The 18,339-nt window shown below is 36.4% G+C and overlaps 1 protein-coding gene across 2 annotated transcripts in view; it reads right to left on the reverse strand.

Annotated features, from left to right (window-relative positions):
• LOC115929551 overlaps nucleotides 1–18,073 on the reverse strand; it is a 52,954-nt gene extending 34,881 nt beyond the window's left edge. For both annotated transcript variants that reach the window (XM_030998826.1, XM_030998827.1), the window contains exons 1-2: nucleotides 17,964–18,073; nucleotides 5,669–8,122 (exon numbers count right to left, since the gene is read on the reverse strand). In XM_030998826.1, the coding sequence (XP_030854686.1) occupies nucleotides 5,669–7,469 (1,801 nt within the window). In that variant the 5' untranslated portion in view covers nucleotides 7,470–8,122; nucleotides 17,964–18,073. The remainder of the gene's footprint in view (nucleotides 1–5,668; nucleotides 8,123–17,963) is intronic.
• Nucleotides 18,074–18,339: the final 266 nt, after the last annotated feature.

Raw genomic sequence — 18,339 nt, forward strand, 5'->3', positions numbered from 1 at the left:
GCAAACTAAAGATTCAGAAAAAAGTCATTATGAAAAGATACAAGAGCAGAGGAAGCAGAGAGAAGTTCCAGACTCAAATAACCAGGATTATGCTACATGTATCAAATTGGCAGATCAATATCAGACTACTAATTACACCCTGCAATCAACCTCAATATATAATGGCTAATCTATGTGATTAGGGGAATGAAACAAGATCTACATGTACATGGTATGTACAGCATATATCATATATGGTACATGTACTGCTATAATATACATTGTAGCAGTAAGTAGTTACACAATGTAATATGATCAATGATATTTTATGTAGTCTTACATTTCAAATGACATTATACACTACTGATATACCTTGTTTCAAACATCTGTACGGGAGGGGGGGGGGGGGGGGGCAGGCAGGCGCTAAACATATTTTACTATTCAGTATCTTTAATACTCTACATATAGAAAAGCATGCTGTTAAATGTAGGAATTGGCTCATACAGTGGCCATCGGTAGATTCCACAGTATATGAAGTTAACATGTACACAATAATCACTTTTATAGCTCAATGGATTAATTAACAAGTATTTGTGAAATTGGCAATGATTTGAGTCATGGATGGTGGAACTGTCCTGCTGGTTTATGCATCTAATTGACAGTGTAACATCAAATATTTAAAAAACATCCTAGTAAAGCTATTTAACCTATAATGATTACTAGTAACAAAGTGCATGTTAAAGCCTGTCATGTTCTACTGGCTAAAACAACAAAAAGATGCACAAAATATTATAAGAATATCCCATTCCCAATGGTTCTTAATTAATTAATTTCTGTTGAAACTTTCATGAACTATTAGGGACTGTTAATTGCTAAATGTTAATGTTCATGTATGTTCTATGTTGTTATTATAAAGATTTTTTTTATCAAAATACATTTATGGGTCTCAAGCACTTGTGAAATTCACCAAAAAGTTTCATGCATGCAAGAGTTTCTAGTTTTGTTGCCATACATGTACCATTAAATACAAATATAATTTCACTTGGTCAAGTGGCCCATCTGACATAAATACTATCTAGCCCAAAGGGTTAATATTTTCATAATGTGGTCCTGATAAAGGCCTTCAATAATTTCATCTTTTTCCCCCATAAGAAGTGTCTCCCTCCTTGGTTCTTTGCACACTCAAAATTGCCCCCTTTATTTCTTTGTTCCTTTGACTCCAATTTTTGCACATCAGACCACAATTTGCAACAGTCTCCATGGTACATACATTTTAAAAAAATGTACCTTAAAACTCACATTGCATAAGACCACTATGGGAAAACCCAGAATGTACTCACAGCTGAACAATTGTCAATCCACCCCCAAATGCAAATCCCTTTGCAAATCATGCTGGAATGCATTCTTTCAAAGAGTTTCAAGAGGGTCTTTCAACATACCCCAGCATGTGACCTCGTGCCATTACAGCATTAAGAAATCTCTCCCGCATAGATGATGTTAACATTCAATTGAATTGGAGCAATTTTGCCATGACACAAAGAACAAGAAAAGATTTCTTTAACCATGCAGATTCAAATTGCCTAATAAATCACAATATAATATAATATACACTCCCCCTTCAAAAAACAAATTCCATAGTGCCTTATCATATTCAATTCAATTCAATTCAAATGAATATTTCTTTTCTTCCAAACAATACAAAGTTATCAAAAAAAAAGGATCAAAAGCAAGTACACGATTGTCTGATATAGCAACAACTAATATATGCAAAGTTTTTAAGACTTTTATTTACATATATATTTCATCTTGGTATACAGTTCAAATAAACAGGGGTCCTTGTGCAGGACCCCTGTTTATTTGAACTGTATACATTTAAAAAATGTTGATAGGGATGAAGTGCACATAGACATTCAGGATCCCCCTCCCATCTTCTTCTTGAGAACAATAATAGTGAGTGTGGAGCTGTGGACACAACATAAAATGTTCTTTCAGACATTTAAGTGGGAAATAATCACAGTGATTAAATCAGGGTCGAATAAAAAAAAAACAATTATAGATACATGTATTATCCTTCAAAATCCCTTCTGAACTTTCATGTGGAAAGAGTATTAGGAACCCTGGGAAGTAATCTCCAGTACTAGATCAGGTGAGTCAGAGGCTTCTCTCTCTATGGTTACGATGTACCTACATGTACAGTGTGGCTTCAAACTATAGGGCTGCATGGTATCCAGTCATAACAGCAATGCTTTTGATGAAATGCAAAATACATGCTAGATGTACAGTGTGGTATTTTATTACCTACATGTATTTAAACCCTTCCATAAATTTGTTCTTACACAAAGAAAAATCACTATATTTTTCCTTCCAACTTTGTGACCGAATATGATCTCCTTGTGTTTGAAGTACCTACATGTGTGCGATGCTACATTGTACATGTACATACAGTGTACATCCCCTTGGTGCTTCAATTTGGTAAGGAGAATTGCAAATTCCCATTTCATCAAGGCATACTGCACCACAAATTTAAATAGAAGAGTGGTCCCAAATGAAATGACCACTTTGCCAATATGAAGTTCACATAGTGATCTACATTGTACATGTACACTTTCAAAGAACTTGTATCTATTCTTTTAATACTATGTCATTTTCCATTTTGCTTCTCACTATAGATCTCTCTGATTTTTCTGATTTCATCCAATTCAACTTCTCAGGAAGGTGGGTTTCCCTTTTAGCACAAATAACAGCGATGGTTGTTTTCTTCTAGAAAATGGATTATCATTTAATTTGAAAAGAGAATCCACACATATGGATCATGCATCTACATCTACATCTCTATTAAGATAGATAGTTTATAGATAGTTTATTGGTTTCCACAATATCTCATTTTACAAAGAGTGTAACAACATATTGAAAATGATTATTTTATACATGTACATATAATACAATGCCAGTACACACTATTCAGAATATTGTCCAGTAAGTTTAACTTAAGAGATAAAGTGGCGGAGCCTATGGAAAAGCAGAGCTTGTTGTGGATAGGCTCCTTAAACTAAAAATGACATGATTAACTAAAGTAAAGTTTATAAAATACAAATACACGCTAAAAGAGGGAAAGAGGGATTACAGGGATACATGAACCGATACTCACAATTAACTACAAAAGACAAGGAAAAGGGAAGGGAATATATCTGCACTCAGCTTATTGAAACAATATTACAATATAGTTTATTCTCGATATGAGTATATAATAAACATAGTTGGTATGGTCATACCGTTAGTTACTCATTGTAATGAACAAAAGTATACAGTTTGGAGACAAGAATAGTCAGGAATCAGGAATGACAATATGTATTCAAATAATAACTTTTCAATTTTCTTCTGAATACGTACACTTACAGACCTTTAATCACAGAATCGAGAGAATTCCAGAACTTAGGACCTGTATATATTAAGGTGTTTTGAGTATTAAAAGCTTGTTCTCGTTCTAGGAAGGTGATAGGAAAACGCCTGTCGGGTAGAATATTTGTGGACTTGATTTCTTTTCTTAAACAAATAAGATAGTGCCTGGGGCAGTTCGTTGTTATTCAGCTGAAACATGAGGCAGCCTAATTGTAAATTAAAAATATCCCAAACTCTCAGTACTTTTGTATTAAAGAAAAGAGGGCTCGAGTGAGTACGAATAGGTACATTGCAAATTGTTCGTATTGCTCTTTTTTTAACAACCAGGATTTTGTCCAGTTGAAGTTTCAATGAACTACCCCAGGCAAGAATACCATAGTTCAAGTAGGGCAACATTAAAGTGGAGTACAACATTTGCAATACATATGATGGGAACATAGGTTTCAGTTTGTATATCACACCTGCATTTCTTGATAGTAATGAACACAAATAATTTGTTTGTATTTATTTTGGAGAAAAGGGAGGGGTGATTAAATGGATGCATCAATACATAATATATAACCTTGGGGAAAAGATGCAAGCAGTCCATTCTAAATGAAAATCTGTTCAATCCTCAACATTTCCATACCGGTATACTGTACATTGTACTCATTAGCCATGTACATGTCACTATGAATGTGACGGACAAAGAAAGCGGACAAAATATACAGTTCCTCAGGTAGATAAAGGAACATCCCTTCTCTGCTATTATGTAAAAATATGTAGAACAGGTGAATATGCATGGGACACCTGTTCTACACATTTTTACATAATAGCAGTGAAGGGATGTTTCTTTGTCTACCTGACGAACTGTATATTTTGTCCGCTTTCTTTGTCCGTCATGTTCATAGTGTGTACAGGTGTATATAGCCATATCCCATAGCCAAATAATTAAAAATAATAACACATGGTACCCACATGTGTAGTTATGAATGAAAATCAACACCCATTACTGGTCAAGTTGCCCTTTAAAGCCACAACTAATTGGTGGTCACAGAAAAGGTCAGTCTAATAGCTGCTACTTCATTATTATACTACTGTAATGAAATAAAAATCAATAGATTTAGGAGAGAAACACACTATAATGTTTAAGTCCTTGTGGACAAACCGGTTATATGTAATGCACATGTACATGTATGCATCTACGCTAGATGTACTGTAACATGGTCATGCTGTAAATCAATCAATCAATGCAGGGTAGCTTTGCTTCTATACAGTAACTTGATTATGCAATGTTGTATGCTACAGTATTGCAAGGCATCTCATCCTCAACATCCCATTTACCTGCTATTGTTGTGCAGGCATGTACTCTATGCAAATTCTGCATGAACCACAGTCAAATAATATTTGGAGATCAAATCGCCTGATACAGTATATTTGTGTTTGTAAAAGGCATATTAAAGGGCTCAACTCTTAAATCTATTCTTTTAGCATCAATTTCATTTCACACAATGTGTCCTGAAGAAGAGGGGTATTACAGGAATATCAGTTCATTTTTAATCAGGAGACATTGACATTTTTCAATTTTTGGTAATTATAGATTTTAGACTTCAAGTGGGTGTGTATTCCAGGGCTACAGTCCAACCCATGAAGGAAAATTGTTTAATTGAGAGAAAGACACCACCCAAACACCTTAAACTCTGAATATCTTCACAACAATTGTGTTGTTTAAAAATTAATTGTACAAAATCCTACATAATATAATGAAATCATTAAGATCTCTTGATAATTGGGACAATGAGATAAACAGCTTGTGTGTACGTAAGAATATACAAGTACTGAAAATTATAAGTGAAATATACAGGAATACATTTAAGTTTAATAGAACATACTGTAGATCACTGATCAATAATGACACAAGATGGGCTCTTTATTTTTTTTTGTTCAAATGTGCTGCTCTGACACACTCTACCTACACCATTCCCTACACCCTTCTCCAAACAAAACAAATGAAATACAACAACCCCACAAAAATAAGATGGGAGGGAAAAAAAGATGGAAAACATGATATCAAACATAGTTAAACCTCAGTTAAATGTGATACGTTATAAAGAATTCAGAATTGTGTATAATAATTATCAATACAGGACTTGCCTTCAATAAATATGCAAAAAAAGAGAAAATAATGCTCATTTCACTATTTATGGTTTCTTCCAGTTTAATTTGCTGCATGTACCTACATTGGCAAGTAATCTGGATTAACTGGTAAATCATCAAAGAGAATTTAATAAGAAGAATCAGAATAACTTACCTGTAAAGTTTGCCTGGTCCTTGAAGTTGATTCTAAAATCCAGCTTGGCCTGTTTCTCTCTGGCTGCAATGTAAGCTGAGGGTTCCCTGGGAGACATTGGTATCCTTGGGGTTCCAGGTGACCTTAGTAGTCGTTCACTGGCAGACATTGGACTGGTCAACCCTTCAAAGGGTACCTCAGTAGATCGCCTACGGGTTTTACGTGTCTCTGTATTCTTATCATACGGGGAGGTATTAAACTTGAAGAGTGTCTGAGGTCTCTTTAGAGATATCTCAGGAGAGGGGAAACCATAAGATGTATCCTTCCGCCAGCTCTTCTCGCCACGTTCACAGGGCGTCATTGCTGGACGTCCTCTGGATGGTGATGAATGGGGCTGCTCCTCCTGGGAAAGGTTGAAGGATTTGAGAGCTTGGGTGGAAGATGACAGGTCCGGAAGAGAAGGGAAAGACATGGAGAAGCTAGATGGAACCTCTTTGATTTTTTGAGGTGGATCCTTCTCCCCAAATGAAATGAAACGTTTGAATCTTTCCATAGCACTGGGACTCACACTTCTTGTGTTTTTCACTTGCTTGGGATTCTCACCATCTCCTGGGTCTTTTTGAAACCTTGGGATACGAGTTGGATTGGGTGGAGATGGAAAATCAGCTCTACTCATCTGTGTGGTATGCTCAATTTTCTTCTTGCCTAGACTTACATCCCCTTCTTCTGAATCATGTAAGGCTTGGTGCATAGCGATGGAACCTTCTGTTCCAGTATGCCATCTCTCTGAAGAACTTGACATGTCACTTCTGTTCTTCTTGTCCACATTTTGTTTTAATAAGCTGCTGTCAGTTTCTGGTGTAAAGAGTTCTTGATCAGGAGTCTCTCTCTGTTCACCAAGTTGTGAATGACAATCATAGAACTCTATATCACTTGGTGTGTTGTCCTGGGGTCCTGTTACAGAGTGCTTCTCTTTCAGAAATAATGAAGTTGGAGGTTGCAAGCGATATCCACTGGATGGATCATAAGTAGTCTGCTCAGGGCTATTCTGTTGATATTTCTCCTGAGGATACCCTAGGTTAGATGACGGATCACCAGCTATAACTGGTCTACCCATATCTTTATAGGCAGGGTTGTGTTTAACATGATAGTATCCATCTACAGGGGTTGAGTGCTTAACATCTATGTTCTTATCCACCACCTGAGAATCTTTCCCATCACCAGCATGACCAGCTTTTGTAGTTATCAGTGGTGATGTCAAGTCTGTTGGACTGGTTAAATCTGACTTCAAAACTGTGAGGGGTGAAAACACCTCTTCCACTGGCTCAGCATGTCCAGGTAGATGATTAGAATTGCTATTCTCCTTCTGATGCAAGGCATCATCCCAATTAATACCATGTGATGTGTTTGATTGGATACCACTTCTATTTCTCCCCTGCAGCATATCACTACCAGAGCTGGGACTGGATGATCGTCTCCTTGATGATGCACCATTCCTCATCACCTCTGCACAAAGTGTATCTGATTTTCTCCTCGCTCCTAGCTCATCGGTGTCCTTTCCTGAATTAGAGATTTCATAGACACACACAGTCTCCTCTATTGTCTCGGTCCGCACTGTTTGCATTCTGTTCACCCTTCCATTTCCTGCCCTTCCTCCATCAGACATAGGCGAGGTGGGTGAGGTAAGTGCTCTATGATCCCTCCCAGTATTTCCCACACTATGTGCCATGACGCTGCTGCTTATATTTCCATCAGGATCATCAGCCCAAATGCTGTTATTTCTGACATGTTTATGATTCTTTTCCTCCATTTCTGTTTCCATTAACTGGAGAAATGATGCTGAAAAATGTTGCTAGCTGCCAAACAGAGAAGAAGCTTTTTTTCTTCTTGCATCATTATTGGATCATTCCACTCTATCACAAAAAAATCATGACATTCCTGCACACTAATGTGAATTTCTGTTCACATGTACAGCAAGTTCAGCTCAGGAACTGAAAATACGTAAATATTTTGTCTATGTTCCTTCGTCTTTGTGACCAGCCAAGCAAAGCAATGACTGTCGCTGTGGTATTCCAACTGACTGACTGATTTCATCTCAATGATTACTATTCTAATCACCCATGGCAATTTTGCATTATCCAAAACTGCTGAAATGATTCCAATCACCTTTATCCATAAATCTCATTCAATGCAGTTTCTGTTTCCTTCATGCACATAACAAAGCCAGGGTACACACATCAACTACAGTACATCAAGGCAAGGAGAGGCCAAATACCTAGTTGGAAATAACAAGCAATATTTTCCAGATCGTTCGCACACGCAATTAGCTCTGTCTTGCTTGGGTATTATTTCATGAGCTTAACTTAGCTTGATCTGGATAGGGCAGTGAGTTCAGTGTTAGACAAGCCTTCCAGTAATTAATCCTGATGTTTCTGTGGATGCCATTGTCTGGAAATACAATGATGTGCACTGCTTCTGTAGAGAAAAGAAAGAAAGAAAAAAGAAAATTCAACCCAGTGAATAAAAGAAGTACCGCTATGTTATAACAACATATGAATATGATCATTCCACTTATTATTCTGCGGGTACCAACCACATCACATCACCATTAAAGAAAAATAGTAAACTTGTTCAGATTTATAAATGTAATTTTTTAAAGGGTTGAAAATCATTCCAATGTTTCTTTTAACATTATATAATTTCTGTAGTATCTATATTAAAATTTGAAATTTGTATAGAGTGAAAAGGGTAACAATTGGCATTTGTGTAACAGGTGTAATTTCAGGATAATTTGGTACTATACACATAATTTCAGATACATTTTATTGCATACACAAGTAGATGCTAAATTGTCCTTTTTTCTTTAAAGATAAAGACCAATTATGGTCATGCGATTGCATTGTGAAAGAAACGTTGTGGAATCGATCAGAAAAGGTTGATCATCTAGCATATAAGTATTGGTGTGTACTGCAAGGTTCTGGAATCATCAAAAAGAAATTTGACCCAGTCTTCGTAAAGTTACAAGCACTGTACACAGAAAGATGTATATGGGACTACCCACACGTGCGCGACACGTGCGCTTATCTCTCACACACCAATAGATAAACTAATGGTTTCCCAGCAAAATTTTTATCATCATGTATTAGTCAAAACATATTCTTTCACATGCTTGGTAATAAGAGCTTCCATTTCATTTTTTGAAATTGGGGCGTTTCCAATACTGGTCTTTACCTTAAAGGTGAAATTCAAAGAAGATCACAAATATGTCAACTAATGTATCACTAGAAACTGGTAAGCTAACAGATGGCCATCGTACAAGTTTTAGGCCAACTACATATCGGGTGATTTGTAAAAATACAAATACAACCACCTCCATAGCAGGTGGGATATACGAGAGATTCGCCGGAAAAATAACGATGTTTTAATGACGTCACTATATGGACCAACACTGCCCAAGCAGAGGACATCCCATAGAGAATGAACATAATTGCAAAGCTATTATTTGTCAAATTATAATGAGTTTAGTGTATATAAATGTAATGGCATGTCAAACCATTCAAAAGGGGATATGACCCAATTCTGATAACTAAAATCTTTTGCTTGTAAATACACAGAATAGGGGTTAATTAACAATCAAAGAAACCAGACTTTCAAATTGAAAACTACCTAGAATGATATTAAGGACGGCATTTGTTCCCTCTTTAAACGCCGAACATACCCCGGTGTGTGCAGCTGAATATACAATGGCGTTTTATTTCGTTTACAAGCGACAGATTCCTTTATTTTTGTATCGCTGCATTTGTCATCAAAATAAAACCATGCACGGGTTTAGAGTGAGGCAATAGAGTATACATTTAGCCTGACGGTAGTGAAGTAAGAGAGAGAACTCAAGAGAAGATGAAAACACAAGCACTGAAAATGTGTGAGATGTCATGGGACATCGTCTGCTTGTGCTAGTTATATCCATACTATGATCTCACACATCTCAGCAGCGTTCGGAGAGCTCTTCAGGTGCTATGCCGGGGCTGTATTTAAGCATTTTGTAATTTATAATATTCATTACTTTGAATGTTTCCAATCATTGAATTTTGATAACCTTTCAAATCAAAGTTTCAACTTTGCAGTAATGAAAATAAAGTTAGTTTTTAAAATCAATGAATATCTACTTTAAAAGGTATAGTTGAGTTCTGTTTTCAGAACGCAAATGCCTTCAAAGTGCATGGTTATTGCTCTTATTCTTATCCAAGACATTTCTAGTGCCCTTTGAGAACCTAAAATTGCTATGAAGGTAATTTTAGACCCCAAAATGTGTGAAATTTAGCCAATACGATCATACCAATTCAGCTCCACTTTCAAAAAAAATATGTTGACCGGTAGAAATAACAATACATGGGCTGGCTGGTTATGCGTAATATAACCAACACGAAAAAAAAAGAAAAGAAGCTAACATTGGTATTGGCTGAAATATGAAGTAAAAGGCACTATTTCGTTTTTTCAACAGCTTTTTCAAATTACCTAATATTTGTGGTGGTACACAAGTATTAGAAATCGTTATATTTATGGATATTTCAGCCGTCTCTGAACCGATTTTGATCAAACAAAGATGATTTTGTCATTTAAATTGTATGTTCTTTCAAATTTGACACTCAGTTTTTCATTATCTCACAACAAAATTATTTTGTGTAGCGCCCTCTGCAACAGAACTCAACTATCCCTTTGAGGATGCAGTAATGCTTGTCAAGAATTATTCTGAGTGGAGTAAACACACACATTCTAAAGCTTTACGAATTAGGAGACTGCTTACTGTATCTGATACCAACAGTCTGGAGTACATTGTCAAAATTTGAATGAGATACTGCTCACCTAACCGTATCTTACAAATCTAAGCTTGTCTGCTTTGCTTAACAAAGGCTTTACAAATGGACCAAGACTGCTTTATGTCTAAACCTCCCTTATCACCTTTCATTTATAAGTACATTCCTTTCTTTTGTTCAGTTTTGTTCTTTACTATAGATGCATTACCCAGCCCAGAGTCAATAACAAAGGCTTGGAGAGTGAATCAAAATGTTTGTGTGTGTTTATCGCTCCACACAAAATTGACCCATTGCAAGAAATATTTTTTCCACCTTAAGATTTATATTTGAGTACCGTAACTACCGTTGCAATTCAAAGAGTCTAGCTCTTCAAGTGCGAGTTCATAGAAAATCACAAATATGGCAAATAGCGTATTACTAGAAACTGGTAAGCTAACAGATGGCCATCATGCAAGTTTTAGGTCAACTACATATCGGGTGGTTTATAAAAATACAAATAAAACAACCTCCATAGCATCTGGGATATGCGAGAGATTTGCCAGAAAAATAACGATGTTTTCATGCCGTCACAATATGAACCAACCCTGCCAAAGCAGACGACATCCCATAAAGAATGAACATAATTGCAATGCTTTAATTTCTCAAATTATAATGAGTTTAGTGTATATAAATGTGATGGAATTTTACACCATTCAAAAAGGGATATGACCCCCATTCTGATAACTAAATTCTTTTGTTTGTAAATACACAGAATATGGGTTAATGAACAATCAAAGAAACCACACTTTCAAATTAAAAAAACCTCCGGAATGATAGCATGGACGTCATTTGTTTCCTCTTGAAACGCCGAACATGCCGCGGTGTATGCAGCTGAAAATACAATGGCGTCTTAGTTTGTTTACAAGCGACGGATTCCTTTTTTTTTTATCCTTGCATTTTCCATCAAACTATACCATGCACGGGGTTAAGAGTGAGGCAATAGATTAAACATTTTGTCTGAGGGTATTGAAGTACGAGAAATAAAAGGAGAAAAGATGACAAAACAGGCACTAAAATTGTGTGAGATGTCATGGGACATCGTTTGCTTGTGCACATCATGTTCAACATGTGACGTCATATCTCAGCAGCGACCGGGGATCTTTTCAGGTGCTATGGCGGGGCTGTATCTAAGCATTTTGTAATTGTTAATAATCATTACTTCTAATGTTTCCAAGCATTGACTTTTGATAACCTTGGCCAATCAAAGTGTCACCTTTGCGATAATGACATTATACATGTAGTTAGTTTTTTAAATCAATGAACCTTCTCTTTAAGGTTATTGCTTCTCCTATTTGGTACAGTGGTCATTCGTTTAACTCTACAGACATTCAAATTGTCAATGATTAACAAGAACAGGAAATTAGGATAAAAAAGAAGATTTCATTAATCAAGACTCACACGCACATTCAAGGGCTTCAACTAGTCTACTAGTCACTTTTGAGTACTAAGCCATTCAAAAACAGTGTATTTACACTTGCAATATCTCTGATCAGAAGTAAATTTGAAGCTGATACTAATAGGCATTCAGGTCACATGGGCACACAAAATATCCAAGTCCCACCAAATCTTGAAATTTTGACATTGGGGTAATAGTCATACTGTTCATTTACAGACTGTAAAAAGTTACATCTGGACCTTCCCCAAAACTTAGTTTTTTGAACACTGCCAAAGTATACCTTCATGGAATCCCTTACATAAAAAGCGATTTTGTGTGTGTGTGATTGGTCCCCATTAGCCCTACAATCTCCCATTAACTCTACTAGCCCAATTCACTGTACATGAAATTTCCAGAATTATGAAAAATGTGTCAATTAGTCATATCAGAGATTTGAAAATAAAAATAATAAACTGCATCAAGCAAAAGAATTGTATTTTTAAAACAAATGATAAATAAGATTCTACTTCGACTTATGCACTACAGGGTTGGAAGTGATGGTGATCCTTGTTGAATGACTTTCTCTTGAACCAAATTATGTTAGGCACTAACAGATATACCGGTAAGAACAATCAAAAGCACTTGCATCAATATATTCTTTATTTTTGTAGAACAATTACAAATCACAAAGAAGTCAAAAGTCCAGATTTAGCTATAATATTTAAGGTGAGCACATACATTTATTGTTTTTCAACTACTTTTCATATCTAAACTTTTTTCTTCTGAAGATCTCTGTAGTTCATGTAAGCCTCTCGTTCATCGATCAATTAATGTACAATTTATCATAATAATTTATGATTTTTCGAAAACAACGTCAAGACAGTCGTAACTTTATCCGCCAACTACGGAGATGTCTCTGATCTTCCTAAACCGTTTTTACGAAGAGCTTAATAGCTAGATATCTCAAGAAATCAATACTATCGGCAAGAAGAGGAGCCAAGACACAGCCTTAGTTGCAATTCCACCGGATTTAAAAAAAAGGAATTTTAGGAAAACTGCAATTATTTAAATGAATTAGGAATGAAAAAGGATTGAAAATAGTACCAGGGAATGACAGATGCAATAAACTTTAAAATTTGTGTAGATTATACAGATTGTACCATAGAATTTACTTGTAAAATATAATTGGGAGTATTTCGTTTCATGACCAGTGAATCAGTTTTGTTTTTGAGATGGGTACCCCGGATAGTGTATACAAATACACCCTTATATTATTCTTAGTAAAAATACGATGTTATAAAAGTTTTGTCCAATGTTTTAAGCGTCAGCACAATATTAAAATGACAAAAGTTCAATATTCCAAACATTAAAACATGTAGGTATGTTTTAAACATTGGTTTACACATTTGAAGATAGAATTTATCTCGAAAATAATATGAGTCTGAAAACTAGAGAATACACTTCTGACTATGGCTTGCCTGCCATTGTAGATTACCATCCCTTTGAGGATTTAACAATGTGGAAATAAATGCGTTTAATCATAGTATTTAAGTGGAAAAAGTATTAGACATAAACATGGCATATATCTTCATTAGACTTTCAAATACCGGTATAAAAAATGATGATAATGTGTAGAAAGATCATAGCTGTAGGATTTCTTGCCCTTTTTTGTCAGCCATAGTCTACCCAATAAATGACATGTGATGGAGCTGCCCATCTTCTAAAACGTCATGACAGAGATATGACAGGTTTTTTTTACGTCATAACTACTTAGTCAGGATCTTGTTCCTGATCTTGGCAAAGAGTGCTTCGTGAAACACGTTGTGGACAACTAGCTCACTAACGCTGATTTAGTCAAGAAGTTAGATTTATGACGGTTTCGAGGAACAGGCCCCGTTTCTCGAAGCCCTCTTTGCCAAGATCAACAACAACATCTTGACTAAGTAGTTATGACGCCTCTGACACTGTCATAACTTTTTAGTCCATGGGCAGCACCATCCCATGTCATTTATTGGGTAGAATATGGCTGGCAAAAAAGGACAATAAATTCTCCAACTATGATTTTTCTACACATTCACTTAAACAGTGAGTTATAATCGTTTTTTGTATTTGAAAATATGCCATGTTTATGTTTAAGGATTTTCCCACTTAAATAAACTGATTATACGCCTTTATTTCCACATTGTAAAATCCTCGAAGGGATGGGTATTCTGCCACGGCAGGCAAGCCATAGTCAGAAATGTATTCTCTAGTTTTCAGACCCATATTATACCAGACCTGCCAACCTCTGGGAGTTCAAAAACTGTATGCTTTAATCCCAAAAGTTGTATTTTACTGACAAAAGTTGAATTCTTAAAAAAAACACTGACTGTTACGTGAATCAATGGCGTGTTCATGCTTCACTTTTTCTGGCCAGAATCAGGCATCTGTTCCGCGTTTAGTTTAAAACACGGTTGCGTTCATGCTTACTTTTGTAGAATCACCGAAAAACGGCGATCACGATCGCCGATCGTAAACTCACAAAAAGATGCGTTTACAATTTGTAAAAGCGTTTAAATGGGGTCAACGCACTGACCTCTAGTGGGTCTACGTAGCATGCACAGTGAAGGTTTGCGAATCCAGCTGGAAGACCAATTAAGGCCACACACGGAGAATTGCCTAGATGAGCCAGAGAAGTAAGCATGAACAGTACACCGTGGAACTGCGATCACGATGAGCATTTACGATGAGCGTTTCAGATCGCTCATTCTAACTTCAAAATCAAGCACGACCACGCCCAATGTCTCTTACAGTTCCTACATAGGAAAAAAACTAGATGGAATTCGACTGCGCGCAGCCGAAAATGATGCCTCCGTCATAGAGCAATTTTACAAACCAAAACAGAACACATTTTTCGAATTCAAGTTCAATTGAAATCCATTAACAGGTTCTCAGAATATCGTGATTACAAGCAATTTCTCATATACATATATGACCCTTTGATCTTTGACCTCATGACCCTAAAATCTACTCAGTTCATTGGCTCTGCAAGATGTCCTGAGTTAAATAGTAATCCATCTGTCAGTTCTAATGAGAATGTGTTCACAAGCTATTTCTGCATACATAATGAGCCCATGACCTTTGACCTTTGACCTTATGAACCAAGAATCTACTCAGTTCATGGGCTCTGCAAGTAACATACATGACCTAATTTTGGCAGGAATCCATCAATCGGTTCTTGAGAACGCGATCACGAGCTGTTTTTGCATACATAATGTGCGTTGTGGCCTTTGACCTTTGACCTCGTGACCCCAAAATCTAATCAGTTCATCGGTTCTGCAAGTTACATACATGACCTAAGTTTGGCAGCAATCCATCACTCGGTTCTTGAGATAACGCGATCACGAGCTGTTTTTGCATACATAATGAGCCCTGTGACCTTTGACCTTTAACCTCATGACCCCAAAATCTAATCAGTTCATTGGCTCTGCAAGATACATACATGACCACAGTTTGGCAGGAATCCATCAATCGGATCTTCAGATAACGCGATCACGAGCTGTTTTTGCATACATAATGAGCCCTGTGACCTTTGACCTTTGACCTCGTAACCCCAAAATCTAATCAGTTCATCGGCTCTGCAAGATACATACATGACCAAAGTTTGGCAGGAATCCATCAATCGGTTCTTCAGATAACGCGATCACGAGAACGGGACGTACGTACGTACAGACGAACGTACGTACAGACGGACGGACGGACGGACGGACAACCCGAAAACATAATGCCTCCGGCTACTTCGTAACGGAGGCATAAAAATTATGGATCATTGGTTGAATATGCATGATTTCGTCACGACTTGTGTGTTCGATGAACCAATTAACATCCCCAAATTGCCGATGTGATATGCTTTTGGAATCCTTTACAGGACAGAATGGGCATTTTGCCATTGAAAATGGCACACACACACACACACACACAAAATACAAAAAATATATATATATATATATATATATATATATATATTTTAAAAAAGTATGTTTTTGTTTTTTTGTTTTTTGAAAAACGTATTTTATTGAGGAAAATCGTACTGTCGTATTTGCTTCTAAAAAACGTACAAAATACGACCAAATCGTACTGGTTGGCAGGTCTGTTAAACCCCCTTCAGATACACAGATTTTCTTACGAGTCCTTAGGGATTGCACATATCCTTGCGTTTTGGCCACTTTTACGATCGATTTAAGAGTTGTTACGAGCTATTGACGATGTATAACAGATTATTACAAGTTATTACGAGTTGTTACGGCAAAATTCCACGATTTGTTATGAGTTGTCACGAATAACTACGAGCAACTAACGTGTTATTAACGACCTGTCTACGTGTTGTTACGAATAGTTACGAGTTACATGTAGTTACGAGTACTAATGAGCCTTTTGATTTTTAACAAAATAAAAAACTGAAAATGAAGTGTTTAAACTTGCAGCTTTTATACATTTTCCCAAATCGTATAATTCCCAATATACGTAACATATACTTATCGATTCGGAAAGTACTTGTAACTGTACGTAAAGTGCTCGCAATAACCAATAACAATCCGTAAAGCCATCGTAACACGACCCGAATCAAATCGTAAATAACATGTAAGTACTCGTAATAATCCATAAATAATCTGTAAACAAATTGTTAAAAAATTCTTATAAGTCATTTACGGATTCTTGCGAGCATTTTACGATACTTACGGATTGTTATGAGCTAATTACGAGCTATTTACGGAAAAATAAATCTGTGGAAAATGGTCAGAAGATTTTTGACATGTCAAAAATTTGCCTCTCCTTTCACGGATCCTTACGAGTGTATGCGAGTTGGTACGATTTTTTTAACGAATACCAGCAAGTTCTTTACGCTTGCGTGCGATTGTCTACGATTTGGTGATCCGTAAGGACTCGTAAGGAAAATATGTGTATGTGAAGGGGGTATTAATTTCGAGATGAATTCTATCTTCAAATGTGTAAAGTGAATGGTTTAAACTACTTTAAACATATGTTTTAACATTTGGAATGTTGAAGTTTTGTAATTTTTATATTGTGCCGACGCCAAAAACATTGAACACAAATTTCATTACATGGTATTTTTTCAAAGAATAATATAAGGGTGTATTTTTATAAACTATCAAATGAAAATATCCGGGGGGTACCCATCTCAAGAACAAAACCGATTCACCAGTCGTAGATCTATAATGAAATAGGCCTACTCACTATTATATTTTACAAGTACTTCTATTGTATAATCTACACACATTTTGAAGTATATTGCATGATTTGCATCTCTTATTTCCTGGTATCATTTTCAATCTTTTTTTACTCCTCATTCATTTAAATAATTGCAGTTTTCCTACAATTACTTTTTTTAAATCTGTTGGAATTGCAACTAAGGCTAAGACTCAGCTCCTCTTCTCGCCAATACTATCGATTTCACGAGATATCTAGACTCTAGTTAGTAAGTACTTCGTGAAACGGTTTAGGAAGATCAGAGGCATCTCCGTAGTTGGCGGATAAAGTTATGACTGTCTTGTTGTTGGTTTCTAGGAACGGGCCCCTGGATACCATTGTGTAGGAGAGTCACTCCCTATATTATAATTGCTATGCTATGGCTAAGTATGAAGCCTAGGTCTAGAGTCTAGTTTCAGCCTAGCACGTTTAGAAAATCTAGACTAGAGTCTATCTATGCTAGATCTAGACTTCTTGCAAAGAGTAGGGTGTAAAAGCTGTGTTTTGTGTGCCTGCATACACAACTGGTAATGTTCAGGATAGGCTGCAAAGCTCCTTAGAAATTAAGAAAGACTACAATTTAGACACACTGATTTGTTTATGAATCACCCGGTTTGAGCGGGCTCCAAGACTAGATCCTAGGCCCTCGCCATCGGGCTCGGTCTCGGTCAAGTTAAGGCACCGGTAGGGTACCGGTACCGGTACCGTACCCTACCATCCAAAATTAGGCCTACATTCAAATTAAATATGTTTTGAAAAATATTAAGTAACCTTTACATTTAATTTTTTTAAACGTAATTAATAAACTAATTATTTGCAAACAAACAAAATTATCTCTCACTCTATCTTGTATTTGCGGGGCGTCTTACTCGAACATGTCGAGATCTCAGTAGTCCTGCAGCTGGCGTGGTACTATGGAAAGCTGAAGGTGATCATCAGTCCGTCCGCGACAGCGGTCGTGATCGATAGACCATACCATGAACGAACAGGTTGAAGCACCCCATCATTTGACACTGTTTTTATAGGCGCAATTGTGTTTCATACATTGCGAGGATTCGAAATTCAAATTCAACATTCAATTCAATTCATTCAATTTCAATTTATTGTCCAACATTGGAAATTTGTTTTGCTCACATTTTACAAACATACACAGAATCAAAATAACTGATTCGAGGTGTCGTAGTCTAGCAAATACCTCACTTATTGACTTTGAATCA

Source organism: Strongylocentrotus purpuratus, unplaced genomic scaffold (assembly GCF_000002235.5).
Source record: "Strongylocentrotus purpuratus isolate Spur 01 unplaced genomic scaffold, Spur_5.0 spur5_scaffold_5, whole genome shotgun sequence".
NCBI lineage: Eukaryota > Metazoa > Echinodermata > Echinoidea > Camarodonta > Strongylocentrotidae > Strongylocentrotus > Strongylocentrotus purpuratus.